Genomic DNA, 22,184 nt, shown 5'->3' on the forward strand with positions numbered 1-22,184 from the left:
TGAAAGGTCCCAGGTTCGATTCCGGTCAAGGGCATGTACCTGGGTTGCGGGCATATCCCCAGTAGGAGATGTGCAGGAGGCGGCTGATCGATGTTTCTCTCTCATCGATGTTTCTAACTCTCTATCTCTCTCCCTTCCTCTCTGTAAAAAATCAATAAAATATATTTTTAAAAAAAAAAGCAGATGGCCCCGACATCATTTTCAGGGGCCTTCTAGCATGGGCCGCCTTCCAGAACCAAGCTGAGCTGAGCTGGCCCCTGGCTCCATCGTGGCCCTTGGGAGAGCTCTGACATTCGGAATCTCCTGGGCCTGTCTTTCCTGGAGGCCCTGAAAACCAATGTGCCTGGGCCATGATGAAGGCACTGGGGCCGTGTTAAGAAGGGTGTCATTGTAAGCATCCATGATGGTCTTGAGTTACTGTTCAAGGGCAGAGCCCTTTCAAAGAATTCAGTGGAGCCCCAGAAATCTTCATTTCTCCCCCTCAAATTGAGACTCAGTCTTTTGGAGAATTAATATTTAGTGGCATGGAACACAAATCATTTCTTCTGCTGACCCCTTACATATTTACTAGATGGATGTTTTTATGACCTTTCAAACATTCCAGTCTGGTGTGTCAGCCTGTGCCTGTTGCAGCTTTAGGACTCTCCTTGAGCAAAGATGATGGTGACAGGGACAGCCTCTGAGGAAAGGTGACGTCAGTGATGGCTTGCATCGCACAGTCATTCTCAGGGTAATCGAAGCATACATGTTACCTTTCAGCCCTTTTTTTAATTTCCGAAGAGTGGAAACGTATAAATAAACATGGCAAATGTGTTCCCTCCGAGGACTTCCCTGAATAAGTAGTTCCAATAACTGGATTTCTTCATTTTGTCAATTTCTCCAGGAGGAAGGTAGCTGTCACGCTCCATCACAAGATTGGAGGAAGAGTTTAGGGTTTGTAATTATTTTTTTAATCAAAGAGTTTAATTGCAGTTTAGTGACAAGAGGGAGGATGTTTATTAGACAGTGACCCAATAAATATTTTCTAATAAATGTTGAGTCCATTCGAGAGGAGGCTTGCTTTAAGAAAATTGAAAAACATAAGCCGCTTTGAGGGAGGCAAATCATTACATTCAGACACTGTTGCTAAGAGCAGCCCTGCCTTTCCCTCCTCCTCTCTCTCCCCTGCTTTTAAAAAGCTGAAGCTCAAAAGCCTTCATTGTGTGGAGGGGAGAAATATGCTAATTTGAGGCACATTTCCCCTCTGAGTCTTTTTTTTCCCCCCCGGCCTGTCATAGCTAAGATATGAATGATGATAAAGAGAGAAGACGGCTTTTTGCAGGGCTCCGGGCACCCTATTGTGCAGGGAGAAAGGAGATGAATAGGGTGACAACTGCAGTCACCCAGCGAAGCCCCTTGAGTCTGTGGGCTGCCTAGAGCTGAGTGGTTTCTCATGGGTTTGCTCTGCCCTCCCTTCAGGCACCTCCTCTTGTCATCTATGCTAGACAGCCGCGTTCTACAGGGACTCGGGCTGCCCCCATCACAGGAAGGCTGTGTGATTAAAATTATGAAATGTGTCAGGGTAGGGAAATTATGCAGGGACTGAGGGTGGAGGTTGGGGCCTTCCTCCTAGACAAGGCATAGCCAAGAAAAAAGAAATCGGTGTTTTGAAATGGCAGCAAAAGCTTGATGATGCCTAGGCCATGATTGAACGGTTATCTACATACTTGTGCTTTCAAAGCCCTGTCTTCTCACAATTTAATACAATTTGGGTTGTGTTTATTTTTCTCAAATCTTCAGCTTATTCAGTTGGCTCTGTCCTTGGATAACTAAATGTGTAGCTAGATTTTTATGCGTCAAGCTTGAATTTTTATGTGGCAAATTTAGTCAGTATTGGGCGCAGAATCCTACAGTCGACCATAGGAAAAACACGTTTTCCTTCCTGCTCTGACTGGCTGATTTTTATGCAGGAAAGTGCATTGATTTAATTCCTTCTGGGCACATTTTAGCTCAGTTAGTTTTTTTAAATGTGTGAATTTTATAACTGAAGAATAATGCGTGTATTACCAAAGAGCTATTAAGACCTGCATAAGTACTTCCAAATTGAAATTTCACATGACTCATTGGAGGCAATTTGTATATTTGTCATGTATACTTGTAGTGTATTCTATATAGCTCATGAAAGTGAATTGTATACCACCGTGTGAAGCTATAAAATGAATGTTAATTGAATTCTAGGTTTGTGTTGGGTACTCAGTAAATAATAATGGTGCAATAGTCCCTCGGTATCCTTGGGGAATTGGCTCCAGGACCCTCCTTGTGGATGCCAAAATCTGACGATGCTCAAGTATTTACATAAAACCCATAGAGTTGGCCCTCTGTATTCCTGCGTTGTGCATTTTGGGATTCAACCAAACCTGGGTCAAAAATATTCAAGAAAAAAAAATCCAGAAAATTGATCCCTAAACAATACCTACTTACATAGAATTGACATTTTATTAGGCATTCTATGTCACCTAGAAATGATTTAAAGTATACAGGAGGGTGTGCGACATAGGTTCTATAAAAATACTATACTGAAAGCTAGTGCATAACCTTGTTGAGATCCTCAGATTTTGTTTCGGGGGAGGGTCATGGAACCAGTGCCCTGAGGATGGACTGTATTTAGGCTACAGCAGGATATGCCTACAAACCATTTCGTTTCCATGGATTCAGTGTAGTGCTCGGCACGTGGAAAATTCAAGTTTTGCTTTTTGGAATTTCCTGAGATTTTTTCCCCCCAAATATATTTTATCTGCAGTTGGTTGGATCTGCGGATGCAAACCCTAGAGATGCAAAACCCACGGATACAGAGGGCGGACTGTAGTATGCTTTAGGTGTGAAGCAATACAGGATGTCTTTATTGCGATAGTCTCTAATGTGCTTATTTAAAACAAAAACATTGTGTACTTTTTCTCTTTTTGATAAACTTACAAAAGTTAAAACATGGTAAGCCTTTGCGCAGTAAAAATGGAATTCATAGAACTTCTTTGGATAGAAACTAGGATTATAGCTGGTTCATTCACCTCGACAAAGAAGTAGCTCAAGTGGCAGATGCATGTAGGTACTGACTGAGACTGTGGATTTGTTTCTACCTTAAATTAAGGCCTGGGCTCTGTTCACTAATATGGTAAGCATGCTTTAGCGTTAAAAAAACCCACACGTTATAAACAGCTACCATTCATCTATTTTTCTAATTGAAATCATAGCAGCTCAAGGTTCTCGTAGTGAAGAAGCGATCAGCCATCTATTTTAGTGACTTAAAGTGCCAACTGCTCCTGGTGGCAAGCCCAAGACTTGTCTCATGCAAACTTGCAGAGATCGCACAGCAATGATTTAAGACATTTTATTTGTTCGTTTATTTGTTCGTTTATTTAACCTCAACTGATGGCATGAGCCAACGTTTAGAGCCACGTCATTCTGAGTTAGGTCTTGCGTGTGTTTCTGAGCCAGCTTTGTCAGACCTGTGAGCTGCTGCACTGCTCTTACCTCCAGGAGCTGAAAGCTAGTACATCACATTGTTGAGCATTTTTCACATGTAGCAGTGATCATGCACTTATACATTTCACTCTCAACATATAAAAGTTGAATGAAACTGGGAGTTTAGCAAACGCCAAAAGCGAGACGTCTTGCCCCTGATTTGAAACTCAGTGATGTGTAAAACTCTCTCAGAGTTCTTGATGGTTCAGGCTGACTGCTGATAATGGTGCTACAACTTGGAAACAGTCTTGCATAAAAATGGCTAGCCTTTATCTACATTACCATAATAGTTAACACTTACTATAGTGGCCAGGAACTGTTCTCACCACTTTACTACATTATCAGTTAATCTTCCCTGTCACTTTAAACTGGATTGACTAAATACTATCCAGCAGTAAAGGTGAGGATTGGACATAGGAGTTTAGTGACTCACTTTCCTGGAAAAGCTGGGTCAAATCTTAAACTCCTAGTCTTTGCAGTGTGGTTTAATACTCTCCAAGAAACTATGAAATTTCTTAAAGTATCACAGGAAGTCAAGTCCGCTCCTTATCCCTCAGGACCCCATTCAGAGAATGATTCTTCTAGAGCAGTGGTTCTCAACCTGTGGGTCGCGACCCCTTTGGCGGTCGAACGACCTTTTCACAGGGGTCACCTAAGACCATCCTGAAGATCAGATATTTACATGACGATTCATAACAGTAGCAACATGACAGTCATGAAGTAGCAACGAAAATAATTTGATGGTTGGGTCACAACATGAGGAGCTATATTTAAAGGGCCAGGAGGTTGAGAACCACTGGGCTAGAGGCCTTCCTTGCCACAGGCAGCCACAGCCCTTATCTGCCATTCTCCCCCCAACTTCAGCTTTGCTCCGTCTCTGCCCCCGTGGCTCCGCCATCCTCCATGGGTTGTATGAGTTCAAGGAGACTGAGGACCAGATCCTTGTTGGTGGCCAGTCAACAAAACCTGTAACACTTGCCCTGCGCCAGGAGGTAGGCCAGCATCGAGGAATGAATCAGATGTGGAGCTTACACTCAGGGACTGTCCATTCTGGTGGGATCAGTACTCTGTGGTTCCAGCTGCCATGACAGTGCCCTCTGCACGAGGGGACAGGTAAAGATTTGCTGAATCAGAAGTGAATGTTGGAGTCCCTCTGCTCCCAAGAGCACCTTGGATCCTCGAATGAGAAAGCATCTCCACTCTCTTCTTAGATCCCTAGTGCCTGGCACATCCCTGCCACATGGCTGGCGCTTGTTAACATGTGTCAAGAAAATAACGATATTATTAAGATTTGAAATATTTATAACTTGTCTTAGGTGTTGCTAGCAGTAAATTACAGATATTTAAAAAGGAAAGAATTGGCCTTTGTCACTTTCTGTGTATTTCCAACTGTTAGCCTTAATATGTTTTGAATCCAGAAATAATGAGTTCTGAATTTTTGATGGGTGAGGAAGAAGAGGGCAAAAATAACGCAATAGAAATGTTCTGGCTGATAGCTCCACGGTTACAATTTTAGGCAGAGCTTTTAGAGAATGCTTAGGGCAGTCTCACTGGGATGCATCACAGCAAATAGACTAATTGCTTTTTATTCACAATGATAAAAGTAATCATGGGCAGATTAAACTATGTAATAATTTATCTTTCCCCCCATTGCATATATTAAAATAAGTATGGGGTTAACATGCTTGAAATGTGTAGCTCATTTCTTTTCAATCTTCCACTAAGGTTGGCAGTAATTAGTGAAAATTATCAAATTACTTTTTAAAAAGAAGTAAATATACTGGATAATTAACATATTGACTGATCAACTATTTGGTGTGAACGTGACGAATTACCTGCCACTTTCACCCATGAAATTGACAGAGCAGAAGAAAAGGTTGCACAGCAAATCCCTCAAAACAAGATTTTTGACATTTTAAACAAGCTAATTGTCAGGATGGCCAATTAAAAATAAACATATTTAGATTTTCTATGTAATACATTTGAGTTTCGTTTTATATCACCATGCCTTGTTCAATTTATCCTTTATATGCAACCCGTAGGGTCAGGCAGGCACTTTTTTTAAAAAGCTACAAACTCATATTTAGCTTCGGGAATTGAAGAATTAGCTCAAATCAGGAATTTCCTTGTTTTTCTCTGTTATTGCATTTCCTCTTTGGCACTATAATAACAACAGCTTGGATTCTTTTAATGCTTTGTCATTTTAAGTGCTTAGAGGCATTTTCTATTCCCCCAAAACAGCCATTCTCAGCTGTGGAACGTATCACACTCGTGTGGTACAATTAGTGAGAACTTAGAATCTCTTACTAAGAATGAAGCAAGATGTGCACTGATTTCCTTTTTGCTTTTATAAATGTCTCTCCCTTGCAGTTTGATCTGCTTTCCCAAGTGGGCAAGAATGAGTGGGAACTCGGCTTGAGAGCCGATTGCTAGTAATCCTAGGTTGCCCCTGAGAGTGGGTGGAGCAGGTGACCATTGTCCATCCATTATGCTCTGTCCAGGGCTGGTTGACAAGCTCCATCCTGGAGCTTTATTGCCTTTGTGAAAAGGCCTTTCCAACCCCACTCCAGCCTCACCTATTAATCAGAACAACTACTTTTTATGGAGTGTTCCTAGGTCTTGTGCAAAGCCCATGGCATGCATTAGCTCACTTAATCCAATGGCATGGCTTATCAGAGGCTTTTCATTAAAATGATAAATTGACGTTAACAAGCATTGATTTCCAAAGATTTATGTTGTCTTCTCTATTATACTCTGTCTTGGCCCAATACGATTGAACTTTTAAAAGGTATTTTGTAAAATACATGAATGTGTTTTTGCAAAGATATGATGTATATTTTGTGTCTGGTGTGTGCATTGCAGATTTGGCATTTGGGCCACAACCTAACAGAATATTTACTTTGATAACTATACATCAGGCAAAAACAAGAGCACGTTTGGCTGTGAGTCAACAAATATGAATCTTTAATCCTGTCTTTCCTGATTACAGACTAGAAAAGGAAAGAAGAGCTAGATGGCTTAAAATTTTTCTTCCTGCTTTTAGAATGCTGTGTGCACATAACGTTTACTTTAAGGAGAGCCAGAAAATCGGGGAAGAATTAAACAAAATTCTTCTCATTGTCATTTCTGTGAAAAAATTCTAGGTGACTTGAGTCCAGTGATTTCACGTTGAATGCCTAGGTGGTAAAATGAATGTCAGTGGCCTGCCCTCTGAGCCCTGTGTGACATTGCCATCTCCATGGCACAGACCAAGTACAAAGCCCAGTGGCATAACACTAGAAACCTTCTCTGCATTGACATCTACCATTTAATAACCACTTTGAAAGCACATTAGGCCATTCTGATTCCACTTGAGTGTGTAAGTGACCTGAAGTTGTGGGTAGGTTGAAAGCACAGAATGAATGCAGTGTTTTAAAGTGTACTAACTTGTTGCCAACCTTACATTATCTTAGTCCCAAAAATATGGGGAGGGAGCACTGTTTATGCCTGGTGTTCTCTAAAGCTGAGGTGGCAGCCAAGCACCTCCTCTCTGATTAGTGTAGCGTTGCTCTTAATCACGTGCATTCTTATGAGCTGCACATCAGTGATGCTTATTTATCTACTAGAGGCCCAGTGCATGAAATTCGTGCATGGGTAGGGTCCCTAGGCCTGGCCAACAATCAAGGCCAATTGGGGCCTTCCAGCTGCTGGCCGGGGCATCCCTTTCCCAGCTGCTGGCTGCCAGCCAGGGCCTTCCTTCATTTCACGCCACCCCCAGGTGGTCAGTGCATGTCATAGCAAGCAATCGAACTCCCAGTCTCCTGGTTGAACTCCTGAGGGGACAATTTGCATATTAGGCTTTTATATATATAGGTGGCCTGTTATTACATTGAAGTCCCAGGAGAACCTCTTTTTGCCACATTCTTTTAAAACCAAGCTGAGGTGAAGAAGGAACATGGAAAGCAATTCCTAAGATATCTAAGAGGATGTGAGAGTAAAATCTGCCTTCTAGTGATTAAGTGGTCTGGGATAGATAACTGGGGAACCGGCAGACAAGCTCTAAAGCAGTGGTTCTCAACCTTGGCTGCACATTAGAATCACCTGGGAATCTTTTTAAAATCCTGATTTCTGGGCCTCATCCTCCAGAAATTCTGTTTCTTTGTTATGGGGTCAGGCCACAACATGAGTAACAAAGAAACAGAATTTCCGGAGGATGAGGCCCAGAAGTCAGGATTTTAAAAAGATTCCCAGGTGATTCTAATGTGCAGCCAAGGTTGAGAACCACTGCTCTAGAGTCTGCCCTGGAATTGGAGAACCACTTAAGCAAGCTCCTGCTAGACCCGAAGACCATCGCTTCTTCCAACAATGAATATGATGTCTTGTGGTTCATGGGAAAGTACCTGGAGGAACAGAAGAGTACAAACTACCTGCAATGCCAGCTAGGATATCACAAGGAATGAGAAAATCAGGCCCAGGAGGAGGAAGACCCATTAAAAAAGCCTGGTTAAATGTTAGGTAAATAGACCTAACATCTAAACATCTAAAGGCAGCAAAGAAAGTCTTCTCATTATAGTAGATTCAAAAATCAGCTACTTGAGAATCTTAATTTCCTCCACTTGACAGAAGATTGCTCTCCTTCACTGGTTTGTGTACAAATAAATCTCTTTTTTGCATTATAAAAGGAAAAAAATGGGAAGGGTTTTATTAAGTGGCTTGCAAGGTCAGTGTAGATGAAATTCACCTGGTTTGGTGATCCTATCTTAAATTTTATATATATATATATATATATATATATTCATTTTGCCAATACACTATGCCATTGATGTAAATTTATGAATACTATACAATTTAGAAGAAACTGAAATTACCTGACCCATCTAAAGTTAAGAGCCTTGTGAGTGGGTACTTGTCTGCTGGCCAGACCTCAGCATAGACTTTTCAGAAGTGGTGGATGTCAGCTCAGAAGAAAGCAAAGCTAATAGGCTCTGGGAAACTAGACTCCAAGTTGAGTTCTAATGACGACAAAGATTCTGATTGGTTGAATGAACAATGTTGAAGATGCAAGAGAAAGGTTTGAATAAAATTGATTCATAAAATGTTTGTGGGGGGAAAGCTATTTTTTCTAATTTACTGTTATTTAAGTATGATAAGTTCACAAATTAAATATTTAAATAGAAAAAAATCAAGTTAGTTTGGTGTTACTTGTTCTTCAAGAACCTAGGTTGGCTTCTATATATTAGTTTCCTATTAATGGTAGTCATGGGTGATCTGTTGAAAAATCTCTTCTAGAAATTTAGAACAGGTTTGGTTTTTTAAAAAAAATATTTTTATTGATTTCAGAGAGGAAAGGAGAGGGAGAGAGATAGAAACATCATTGATCAGCTGCCTCCTGCACGCTGGGGATCGATCCTACAACCTGGGCACGTGCCCTTGACTGGAAATAAACCCAGGACCCTTCAGTCCACAGGGTGATGCTCTATCCACTGAGCCTAACTGGCTAGGGCTACAACAGGTTTGGTCTCAGTTCCCAGCATCTCTCCACCTTCACAGTGATTATCTGTAGCAGGTGTGCAGTCATGCCAAAAGTTCTCTCAGGATCCTGCTATCCATTATTTGGGCCTGAAGACAAACTTACATCCAGCAAATGTGTCAACTTTCCCATTTAGTCGTGACAAACACAAATTAAGTCACAGATATGGCTGTGTATACCTACAGATGGTTGGCTTCATTCCCGTGTCCATTGATGAGGTCAGAGACCATACAGAGGCCGTCCCTCAGATTTTACCTTTTCCTTTGAGGTGCTCTGAATCTGTAGATTCCCCAATATGAAGATATCATATGTGAATGAGGAATGTAAAATATTATTGGTATATTTCAGTGAGACTGCCAAGATTTACTCTTCACTGGTTTGCCTTTTCTATGTACTAAGATACTTTGTGTCTGACCTGGCAGGGATGGTTATTTCAAGTTGTCCCAATGGTTTCAATTTTCAAAGCCCACTGACTGTTTTAGTGGAATAAAGGATCTAAATGACTTCATCCCACTTCTCCTAATTTCCATCCCAGTAAATAAACAGAAGAGGAAATTGAATAAAATATTCCATTTGAGTAAATGTGAATGTATTTAAAAGTATGTGGTTTTTTATTCTTTTTAGTGTAAATTTTTATCATCAGTAGATTAAATGAAATAGCTCACATTTTTGTGCAATTCATATTTTATACCAACCCTGGCCCACCCAGCAGGTGACCCAACGAGGCATTGGTTTTCCATAGACTTTCATCTGAGGGCTTTTGAATTATGTATCTACAAATCCTGGGGGTTTTCCTGAGCTAACAAGAGCAGGTGTTCTAATGTCAGAAAGTAAATTTCAAATACTCTGTCAAGCTATGTATTGGTGACTCTCAGATATTCTGTCAAGCTAAATGTTGGATAATCATACTCTTCTGTAAATCAATGGTTTTCAGACTTGCGTGTGTTTATTGAGATCACTTGGTGTGAGATTACTTGTCTGGGATGACAGTGTCCTTCATCTGAGTAGGTAGTGTTAGGAAGGTAACATCTAGAGTAGAGGAAAAAGAAGGTAACAGCCATGTGCTCACCTAAATTACCTCAATCTACTCTGGCAGTTTGAGGGCTGACAAATATCATAGTCCTTCTATCCTAGCCTATCAATAGCCTATTTTTATCATAAAAGGTACATAACTATATTGTTACAGTTGTACTAAAAATTATACTCCCCAATCCATGAGGAGATCTTAACCAATCTTAAAGCTCTCTTTCTGTCAGATTTCTGTGTGAAACTCAATTTTTGTATATTCTATTGAATAACACTGTTTTATCCGTTTCATTTCTAAAATATATTTCCAAGTGAGTAACAGGGTCTAAATTTTATTATAAAATATTTTTGTAATGGTTTTACTGGTTTCCATTTTCTTTGTGCTTTTAGCAATATGAAGATAAGTTTAGTGTAACTGCTTTGAGAGCTTAAAGGACACAGGTTAGTAGGATCAAAGCTGAGAAAAAGTTCATTGTACCACATACTTCCAAAGAAAGAGGTGCTGGCATCTTGCTCTAAAGAATGCAAGGAGCACAGTGGCATGCATCCCAGGGTATTCAAACATCAGTTAGAGCAGATAAAATATATCATTTGAGGAGGAACAAGATGGCAGCATAGGTCAACACTGGCCACCGCCTCCCACAACCACATCAAAATTACAACTAGTAAAATACAGAACAACCATCAGTGTAGATAGCTACCATTTGGAGTTGCTTACATTTATAACTGAGCAACTGAGGAGTGGTTAGAATGTGAAGAAGAAAATGGGTACAGTTACCCAAGGAGGTCTTCCAAAGGAGGCAGGCTTTGGGCTGTGCCTTTCAAGAAGGAAAGGGGAACTGGGGAGGCAGTGTGAGTTTGAGTTTTGGCAGATGAGGTAAGGGAAATCCCCTGCACCCCAGGTTCACCCAGCTGTGAGGTTGAGCCACCAACTCTTCCTGACTAAGAGAATAGTCTAGCCACTGGGGATTCTGGATGCTCCAAAGACATGACTGAGATCCCAGTAGCTGTCTTTTCAATAGCTAACAGGCTTGGAAAACCTGCCTTTGTTCATATTGGCTGATGTGTGCTTGGTGGACAAGTTCATTGGGAGCCCTCACATGGGGAGCTCATTGATGATGCGCCGCTCTTAGTGAGGCATCTGCTCTCCACACCAGGATGTGGTCATCGGGAAGCACGTTGTCAGTAGATTGGCTATCTAGCTCCTGAAGTATGTCTTGTATACATACAAGGAAGTACAAACTTTCCTTTTCAAATCAAAACCAGTTACAAAAAAGCCATCATGTGGACCTTGTTTCTGTTTAGACTTTAAGTGTGGCACCATCTAGGGGACCACTTCCCTCCCCGCCATGTGAGAAGACACACTGTGAGGAGGGTATTGTTTGTCTTCCTCCCTCCACCTCTAGTCTCTAATCCCCTGGGTTTTTGCTCAGCTCTCTGATCCCCTGAAGACTCAGGTTCCCAAGCAATCTACACTCAAGGCAAGCTGCCTCCCCCACTAAGACCAAGAGCATCATGTCTTCTGTTATGTTGCCCCTAAAGTGGGGCTGATAATACCTCCCTCTTAGGGCTGTAATGTGGACTAAATGAGGTAACAAGTGCACCCTCTCAACATCAGACAGGTTGCTCCTTTAAGCTCCCTATCACCACCACCTCTTCTAAGATGAACTTACTTAAATCTTGGATCCACTTCTTTTCCTTTCCTCTTTCTGCATTCCCACTTCAGAGGAAAAGTGTTCCATCCTCCTACCCACAGCTGACCCTCCCCTGTGATCTCTATTTGTCATCTATTCACCCTCACTTGTATTTTCCTCTATTTCTTTTTCAACCACTGCTTTCTTTTCAGCATAAAACATGTTGGGACTCTCTTCCTTACTGAATTCCCCCCCCCCCCTCAATCTGCCTGAATCATTCTCTCACCTTCCCCTCACTATCAAATTTCTTTGAAAAGTTGGCTGCCCCGCTTCCTCTTCTCCACTTCCCAGTCCTTCATTAGCTCCTTTATGCACTGGGTTTTTATTCTAATCTTTCTACTGACACTGGTAAGGAAATTGGAATATTCCATTCCAGTGGCCTTTGCCAAGTCCTCGCCTTCTGGCTGCCTTGACTTTGGACCACCTTGTCCTTCTAAAAATTCCTTCCTCCCCTCTGCCAAGGCCCTGTCCTAGATCTCTTACAATATTTTCTGCATTCTTTGAGAATACTTCTTTCACTGAAGACCCATTGAGTGGCACCAGCACGGCTTTCTCCTCTGTATCAGCTCCCTTGGCAACTCACCCACTCCCATGATTTTAATTGGCTCCTCTCTGCTGGTAACACTCAAGTCTTCATTTCCAAACTCTGCCTAGGCTGAGTAGCTGCACAGACATGGCCCATATGGCCTCCAAACTTGATCATCTTTCTCACTAACTCTCCTCACCTGTTGTGAGTTGAAATGTGTCTCCCAGAAAAATATATTGAAGCCCTAACATCTGGTACCTGTGAATGTGCCCTTAATTGGAAATAGAGTCTTTGTAGAGATAAACAAGTTAAGATGAGGCAATACTTAATTAAGATGGCCCTAGTCCAGTATGACTAGTGTCCTCAGAAGAAAAGTCATGGACACACAAGGAGCATGATATCTAATGACAGAAGCAAAGGTTGGAATGATGTATCTACAAAACCAAGGGTTGCCAGTAACCACAAGAAGCTGAAAGAGGAAAGGAAGGATGCTCCCCTAGAGCCTTTACAGACAGTATGGTCCTGCTGAAACTTTTATTTGGGGCTTCTATCCTCCAGAACACTGAGAGAATAATTGATCTTTAAAGTCACCCAGTTTGTAGTACTTTGTTATGGAAGCCCTAGGAACTAACACATTGTCTCATCTTTCCAAGTATTTCCTATGGCATTCACCATCCTTATAGGGATCCAATGTGACATCTTGGAATAAACTCCCATCTCAGAATAAACTCGGAAGCTCCTCTCCCTCACCTTGATGCCCAGTTTTTCATTTCTGCCTCAACTGGGTGTAGTGTCTCCACATCTTCCCCAGTTGAGTTTGGTTACCTTGACTCTGGCCTCTCTGGTCTCCTATCCATCCATCAAACTGCTCTCTATAATTTTTACAAAACAGCTCTGCTTATGTCTGCATATTGGAATTACCTGGGGAGGTTTTAAAGTTTTTGTAACCACCACACATCTCTGACTCTCAGGTCTAAATCTCTGGGGACAGGGCCCAGGCATCAGTATTTTCAGTTTCCCAAATGATTCCAGTGTGCAACCAGGCTTGAGAACCATTGGCTAACAGAATATTGCAATAGCCAGAGGAAACTTAGGGAAGAAAATATAGATTTAATACAATAGTTCTCAAGTGGAAGTGATATCACCCTCCAGGAGGCATTTGGCAATGTCTGGAGACATTTTTGGTTGTCGGAACTAGGGTGGAGTTACTGGCATTCAGTGAGTAGAGACCAGGGATGCTGCTAAACATCCTACAGTGCACAGGACAGCCCCATACCTAAGAATTATCCAGCCCATATGTAAATAGTTCTGAGGTTGGACACCACTGGTTTAAGAGATGGGAGAGAAGCAGCAATGCTGCCCTTGACTTTGGGGCTGACAGATGAGGTCCACACCAGTGAGGAAAATGCACACTCTGCCTCATGCCACAGTTTTACCTGGGCTGTGTGTCCATTTGGCAGCCTGGTATGTTGATACTTTTCATGCCACACCTGTTTTCATCACATGAAGCCTTAGCCTGCTCCTGCCAAAAGGATTCTCTTGCTCTCCTTTTAAAATTGAGGTTTAGCGGCATTTTTGCCAGAAGCAAAAGGCCCATCACCCCTCAAGCAGCTTTTCCAAACTCAATAATCACTATTTTGGTGGCTCATGCAGATTCTAATGAGGACGCTGCCTGTTGTTAAGTGAATGGCTGATTAGATTGGGAAGAGATTGGCTAACAGCGGTTTCTGTGTGCTCATCGTTACAGTTCTTGGCTAGTTTCATGACAGTGGCCTGCCTGAGAACCACCTCTACCATTAAAGAGAAACACTAGCCCTAGCTGGTTTTGCTCAGTGGATAGAGTGTCAGCCTGTGGACTGAAGGTTCCTGGGTTCAATTCTAGCCAAGGGCACATGCCCAGGTTGCAGGTTTGATCCCCAGTAAGGGATGTGCAGGAGGCAACCAATCAATGATTCTCTCTCATCATTAATGTTTCTCACCCTCTCCTTTCTCCTCTGAAATCAATAAAAATGTATTTTTTAAAAAAGAGAATCACTAATAATATGGCTTATACTTACAGAGCTTTACCATTTCTAAGAGTTTTTATATACATCATCCAATTTGGTTTGTCATTTTAGCTTTTAGCTTTATGTGGTGTCATTTCCTGGAAAGGAAAGTATAACAAATATAAAGGCATTATTGAGGAAATACATCAGGAAAGAGAATAAGAATAAGGTATCAAAAAACATAAAAAACAAAAACAAATTGAATGTAAAATTAAAAATTTCAGTCCTGCCGAAACCGGTTTGGCTCGGTGGATAGAGCGTCGGCCTGTGGACTGAAAGGTCCCAGGTTCGATTCCGGTCGGGGGCATGTACCTGGGTTGCGGGCATATCCCCAGTGGGAGATGTGCAGGAGGCAGCTGATCGATGTTTCTCTCTCATCGATGTTTCTGGCTCTCTGTCTCTCTCCCTTCTTCCTCTCTGTAAAAAGTCAATAAAACATATTTTAAAAAAAAATTTCAGTCCTGGCCAGGTAGCTCAGTTGGTTAGAGCATCATCCCAATACACCAAGGTTATAGGTTTGATCCCCAGTCAGGGCACATACAAGAATCAACCAGTAACTGCAAAAGGAAGTGGAACAACAAGTTGATGTTTCTCTATCATCATCATCATCATCATCATCATCATCATCATCAATTAAAAAAGATATTTCATATTGGTAATGGGAGACAAAGTTTTGCCAAATTGATAGAACTTTGGAAAAATCTAATTATGGAAAAGACCCAATTCTAGACAATCACATTCTAAATTTCTGCCTCAATGCTATATTTCTAGTTTCTGAATTTCTTAATTTGTGCAACATTTTTAATATAGCATGGATCTTAATATTTTGAATATTCTTGTTACTTTCAGATATTTGCTGCTAGAAGACATCTTTGATTTCAAGTAATGTGTTAATAGTAATCACTTAACAATTTCTTTTAAAACACAATTTATTTATAATTCATTCATTCAAGCAGGTGAGGGATTTTCACACTAGAATTGAAACTGGATGCCATGGATCGAGGCTGCTTGTCACTACTTGAGCCAAATTAAGCAGAGACAGGGTTGAATCATATGAGCATTTATTCCAATACTGCCGGTAGTATGGGGAGAGCAATCGGTCACCCTGGAAATTCTGCTCTGACCTTGCTCACCAATGGGCTGATTACGTACACATGAGGGAGAAGATAGCTATGTGCAGCTGTGAGCTGCAAGTGTAACATGGAAAGGGCAGGGTAGAGTCTGCAGTTCGGCCTTCAGGAGCTCAAAGTCTGATAACAAGGTGGCTAATCTTCTATGATGTTTGTTACAAACAGCTCAGCCCCTTCCTGGGACTGGAGAATGGTCAGCCTTCCTGAGAAAAACTCCTGGAGGGGGTCAGGGTCCAAGCACAGCAACCAAATCAAAGCGTGTCCTGTCCTTGGCCTGGTCCCAAAAATGTGTTTATTTTCTGAGTAATGAACCCATCAAGGCATCTTATCTTTTTACAGCCTTGTTTCGTCCTCCAGCTTCCCAGGGCCTGTAAGAAAACTTCTCATCCATAGCTAGTAAGGTGAATGATTATTAGACAACTGTGGCTCTATTCTTATTACGTGCCCTTCCCCACTATCAGAATGTGAAGTGAGGTTGTCTTTGCTTTTGGGGTTGTTACTCTCTGTATTGATTTCCTTTGAGGGCCAAAGAGGAAGGGTTATGCTAGGCATGTGCAAAGACATGTGAATGCCTTTATGCCCCAGAAACATTGTGGAAGGTATGGGTCTCAGGGAAACCCACTGGCCCTGAGTTGCCTGTCTTTGTTGGAGGTGGTCACCATGATGTGTTCCACAAATGCAGTCTTAGCTCCTTACTCAGGAGAGAGATAAAGGAGCTTAAGGAATCTGGAGGGCATGCTGGCTCTTTGGAAATGAGGGAATATCCATCAGCAGGAGGAAAGAAAAAAATCCAGGGAAAAAAAGCAATCAATGCCAAGAATGGTGAACAATGTGAATGGAAAGATGAATGAGGCTCTATCCTCTGGAACTGTAGGACCACTAGAAGGCTCTGCCCCTGGGTACTGAATAGGAGGCTGAACTTTGAGGAAAAAAATGTCCTGTAAAATGTGAAAATTTCAGAGGAATTAGTTTGAAGGAATATGGAAACATCCCTTCCTGGTGATTAATGACTCCCCACTGAGGAGTCATTTGGAGGTGAAAAGAAACCTAAAATATAATTCTAGAAATTTGGAAGGAGTAGACATTTGTCAAACTATATTGATAGCTATGTGACTATGGTAAGGAAATGTAGGTAGGTGATTGTGCAATTCAATGAATTCCCAGTTGACTGAACAATCATAATCATAAAATGTAGATTAGTGACTCAATTTTCAGCATGCATTCAGTGCTTAATGAATCATGGTTGAATGAATGAATCAATGAACAAACTAGTCAGCCAACCAGGATGATGTCCAGAGTGCATACACAGGATTCTCTCACCTTGTTTTTTCAGTTTTTCCTGGAACAATTTTCCCTTTCCTACATATCCCTTCTTTACCCTACCCTACTGTTACCCGCCCTGTTCTTCCTTGCCCATCCATGCCCTTTCCTATTCTTCCTGTCCCTACCATTCTTTACTTTTCCTACTTAGGTTTCTACCTAACTGGAATAGCCAAGTCAACTCGGAAAAGGTTTTCCCAACTTCACTCTCTCCCCTCCTCTTATCTTCTTTGTTGTGATACCACAGTGCTTGTACCAGGTAGAACCACCCTGGTTTAGGAGGGTCTCCTTAGTCTGTATGTTACATGAAGACAAGCTCTGTCCCTTGTGCATGTCTGTGATTGTTGTAGATATCAGTACTTGAAAGGTTGTTAGTACTTGGAAGGTTATTCTGTGCATGTTTACTAAATTGGCTGGAATTCTATAGAAGACATGTGAATATATATGTTGAACCATATGAAACTACTGTTCTTAGCAGTTTTGTATGGTTCAATGTAATACATCTATTTTATGTTAATACTTTTTTATTTCTGTTTAGAACTATTCTTTTTTTAATATATTTTATTGGTTTTTTAGAGAGAGGAAGGGAGAGGGATAGAGAGTTAGAAACATCGATGAGAGAGAAACATCGATCAGCTGCCTCCTGTGCACACTCCCTACTGGGGATGTGCCCGCAACCAAGGTACATGCCCTTGACTGGAATCGAACCTGGGACCTTCAGTCCACAGGCTGATGCTCTATCCACTGAGCCAAACTGGTTAGGGCTGTTTAGAACTATTCTTAGCTTTAGTCAGATTGCCTTAATGCATGGGGCTCAATAAGTTATTTTCAGTTCTTTAAGACATTTCCCATCCTATTCATTCTATGTATCTATTCTGGCCTCAAGTGGGTGCATACCTAAGAAATGTTATAAATATCTACTCTTATTTCTTGCTAGTAACAATGTATCTATTATTATTTTTCTGATTCAGATGATGTATTATAAATATCCAGGAGGTTTTTGAGGCTGTGTATAAAGTTACAATGGTAACTTTTAGAATTGTCATACATTATTGGCCTAATGAAAAGAAAAATGATGAAGTTATGAATAAGGCAAAACTGATACATTTAAAGGTGCATGGTACATTAAATGATACAAAAATGATACATGGAGTTTTTCAGGGTGGAAGTAGATAAAGGTATCAACTGGGGAATTTGTAAACATTTTTTTCCCTGAGTTTGATTTCCATGACTGTGCTATAGAACTAGAGTTGCCCTTAAATTTGGAATGTCTTCCATATTCTGTCTTCCTGCTTTTACCTACATTTTAAAACAATATTCTTAAGTCATAGCCAAAGAATCATTCTATTCTGCAGTTCTATAATTGAATGATTTTGCTAGATACTTTAAAGGTAAAAGCCAATAATATAGCTCATCACAACTGTCCCCTTTTGTGCTGAATTGAATTTTGTTTTGGTTTTAATTTTTGCTTGAACTGCTGAGGGAGAATAAACCTGTCACAGAGCAACAATTACCATCTCTCTGTCTGAATGCACCTACGTAGTCTTTGCAAAAATGCTTAAGACCATCCTGTTTGGACACATCATCCTCATCAGGTTTTCCCAGGGAGGTAGTTCATCACAAATGAATCTGGTTTGTTTGTTTTTGTCTCTTCTAATTTTTTCATCTTAAAAACATTTTATTGAATTTATTGGGGTGGCATTAGCTAGCATAATTACATAGGTTTCAGGTGTACAATTTTATAATACATCATCTGTATACTGTATTGTGCGTTCACCCCTGTGTTCAATGTAGCATGGTTTACAATAGCCAAAATTTGGAAGCAGCCCAAGTGGCCGTCAGTAGATGACGGGATAAAAAAGCTGTGGTGCATTCATGCAATGAATCTCCTTGTGAAAGTCTGAAATTTTAGACTGCCATGCTTGCCAGTCCCCTCACCATGAGACATTGTCTGGGGCCATCATTTAAGGAAATAGCTGATTGTGGGTGTGGTCTTCTAAGACAATGGTTACAGTGAAAAATGAGATGTAAAATGAAAAGAAAATGTTGAAACAGGCTAAACTGGTTTTCAAAATCTTTTTCGGTTTAACGGGTCCTTCGGTATTGAATGCAGAAGGCTTTGCGGATTATCCAGATCTAATGTGTTAAAAGATCAGGTTGTTAGAGGATTTTGATGCAGGATCTTATACACTTTTTTAAGTGTTGAGCAAGAAACCCTTAAAATTTGGGAGAGTTTTTTTTTTTGGAGAGAGTGGTCTCTAATTTGACTTTATGTTTGTTTTTAAGATGGGTACTCACCCCAACCAACTACCAGACTCTGTTCTTTTTTTTTTTTTTTAACATATTTTATTGATTTTTCACAGAGGAAGGGATAGAGATACAGAGTTAGAAACATCGATCAGCTGCCTCCTGCACATCTCCTACTGGGGATGTGCCCGCAACCCAGGTACATGCCCCCGACCGGAATCGAACCTGGGACCTTCCAGTCCCCAGGCCGACGCTCTATCCACTGAGCCAAACCGGTTTTGGCCAGACTCTGTTCTTAATTGGAACCCTTTGTCCTGTGGTTATCAGCATCCATCCCTGTATTTGACTTGAGTTTCTATAAACTTTTTGATAGGAAAATGAAATTAAGTGCTTAAGGCATGGTGCAGAAATCAGTGATGCTTGGAAACATGTGGCTCAACCATGATAGTAAGGCTTCTATGCTTGGATGGGAATGTGAGAACGCTGGTGCACTGGTACCTGGGTATGCAAGGAGGCATGTGAAAGCAGCAATCAAAATCATTATTGGTACAATAGCTTTTATGCTGAACATTTTGAATGCTCTTGAAACTACCCTTTCATTTTGAGCCAGGGGTTGTAATGAAGAAAGCTCCGTATAGAAATAACCACGTGCAATAAGAAAAACACTCTCTTCTGATTTTCATTCCAAGAAGCCACCAAAATGTCGGCTAGATATACTCACAGCATATTATGATTATTTTAAAATAAGGACAGGTATCTCTATTAATTGGGCTTGAGCTAAAGTTTTTGTTTCCATCACATATGTTAGTTAGAGGCCAGGAAATAGGTACTAATACTAAACTGCTACACTGCTATTATTATGCCCATGATGTTTGGGTTATCTTGCTTCTTATGTACTTTTCATATATACATATATATGGGTGAGCGGGGAAAAGCGTTTTTGGTGGATATATATATCTATGTGAAGATTGTGTAAAAGGCAAGTCCTTTGACTATATTCTGCCAGGGCCAGGGGTACATGAAATAAAACCAATTATGATGTCCCACGGGGTCCCACGGAAAAGAAGGCATTTGCTTCCGGAAGACGTGCATTCTCCTGAGAGAACATACTTCATGGTCAGCCAGCTGAGTCACGTGGTAGGAGGGGGCTCTTTTCTTCTCCACATGCCCTCCTCTGATGTCAGGAATCACGAATCTCTTCTCTCCTGGGAGAATTCATTAGCATTCATTGGGCGCAGTTGGCAAGGAGAAAGAAGGGCTCGGCGGGTAGGAGAGCAGGGAGGAAGGGGCCCGGTGGGGAGCGGTCCCGCCCCCACTCAGAGCCGCATTGAGATCGGAGGCACAATCGGACACAGAATAGCTGTTTTATAACTGGGATCCTTGGTGACGTATGGCTGCCGGCTCCTTGGCAGCTGTCTTTATGGACCAGTAGGCAGAGGGAAATTGACGCTGAAGAGACTTTTGCATCTTGGAAGGGACTGTAATCTACTGTAGTGAAGAACAGAACCGCTCAATCACGCGAGTGTAAATAAGAGCCGGAGGGGAGTCCAAAGAAAAGGAAGAGGAGGGGAAAAGTGTGTGTTGGGGGGAGCGGGGGAAAAGCATTTTTGGTGGATGGTATGAAGCCAGCCATGGAAACTGCGGCGGAGGAAAATACTGAACAAAGCCAAGAGAGAAAAGGTACCCAGCGTTGACAATAGCCTGTTTAGAGCTTTTCACTGGGGGTGCTTAAAGGGGGGGTCGCCCGGTTTGTGTCTCTTGTAAAATAGCTCAGAAGCAATCCCTACCGCCCGGTCTTGCTTTTGGGTGTTTTTTCCCCCCTTGATGTTAAATTAATAGAGCAGCCTTTCTGCAATCCGTTCCTGTTCCAAATCTTCCTAGCGAACGTGGTATTTCATAGAAGGGCGGCAGCAGCTTGTCACCTTGAGCTGGATTGGGGGAAACTCTCTTTTTTAATGAACGGAATGTCATAACTTAGCTTCTGTGTTCTGCATGTTACGGTCCAGGGACATGGGATGCAGTGTTTGCTGCTCAAGCCGAAGAGGAACTGGAGGGGCATGCATCTTAAATGCGTTTGGGTTCCACTCATGCTGTAACGATTTGGACATTCTCTCATGTTCTTACTGAATATGATTGCTGTTTCTATGTATGGCGCCCTGGCTATGACATGTAATAGCCATTTAAGTTGGAGCTGGAGAGCGGGTCTGTCAGCTCCGTTGCCTAGGGCTGATGGGAGAGGGGTGGGTTCTGCTATTCATGACTTGGAGATTTTGGGGAGGAAATTGATAATGGTCCTGTTCCTGAAAGGGAATCTTAGATCATATCACAATTTGACATATGGAATGGTGGGGTTTTCGGCGGGGGTTGCGGGGGGGGGGGGGGAGAGAAGTGTTTTGTGGTACGAAAGTGGCAGAAAATAGAAGCTAAAATTAATCTTTGCCCAAGTAATGACTGATGGCAAGTGTGTGATAGCCATAGCGTCAGCTCAGCTGTCAGTCCAGGCATCTCCCCTGCGTGGTGACTTGTCTCCCTCCCCCAAAGTTATGGCCCGGACCGGATTCTGTAGCCGCAGTGGCTCCAGCATCAAAAGCCACCGCGCAAAGGAAGGTTGTTTCTCACGGCCCTGCCGTCCACTGAAGTCACTAAGCAGGAGTCATTCCCCGGGATGGAGGCTTTACTATGACTATGTAGGTGGAACTGTGAGATTGCTGATAGTCAACCATTTTACATGACAGGAGCGGCAGTTGCATGGCTTTGGCTGCGTGTTCTTACATGGGATTTCTTCTGTGCGCAGTACTTGGATGACATTGCATCCTCCGGAGAACAATTTCATGTTTTAAATTAATTCTTTTCGAAGTGTGGTAGAATACACACACATAAGAATAGACATTTGAACCATTTTAAGTGTATAATTCAGTGGCATTAAGTATAATTAAGTGGCAGTAGCACTTCCATTTTAAAATGGGTAGTTTACTTCAATCCTTGCATCAAACCTACCACCCACCCACCCTACCCCCCCAAAAAAAACAACAGCCCAAAGTCCCCCACAACCCTGCCCTTTCTTGTTTGTATAGATCTTATATGTACATGAATGAGCAAATAGCAACAGGAGAATTTATGACGCTGAGGAACTGAGATGACAGTTTAAAGATTCATATCCATGATGTTCAGAGATGAAGTTTGGGGATG

The 22,184-nt window shown here is 41.7% G+C and overlaps 1 protein-coding gene and 1 pseudogene across 6 annotated transcripts in view; both read left to right on the top strand.

Moving 5' to 3' along the window:
• Positions 1-22,184, top strand: part of GPM6B (glycoprotein M6B) — a 142,741-nt gene that overhangs the window by 84,688 nt on the left and 35,869 nt on the right. Inside the window, exon 1 of one of the 6 annotated variants that reach the window (XM_059680266.1) lies at positions 20,185-20,675. The exons of 2 other annotated variants lie outside the window; for them this stretch is intronic. In XM_059680266.1, the coding sequence (XP_059536249.1) occupies positions 20,615-20,675 (61 nt within the window). In that variant the 5' untranslated portion in view covers positions 20,185-20,614. Of the gene's footprint in view, positions 1-20,184; positions 20,676-22,184 lie in introns of those variants that run through there. 3 more of the 6 variants (XM_059680268.1, XM_059680269.1, XM_059680271.1) reach the window with 3 other exon arrangements.
• Positions 6,961-7,985, top strand: LOC132224685 (ferritin heavy chain A-like; annotated as a pseudogene).

Source organism: Myotis daubentonii, chromosome X, assembly GCF_963259705.1.
Source record: "Myotis daubentonii chromosome X, mMyoDau2.1, whole genome shotgun sequence".
Lineage (NCBI taxonomy): Eukaryota > Metazoa > Chordata > Mammalia > Chiroptera > Vespertilionidae > Myotis > Myotis daubentonii.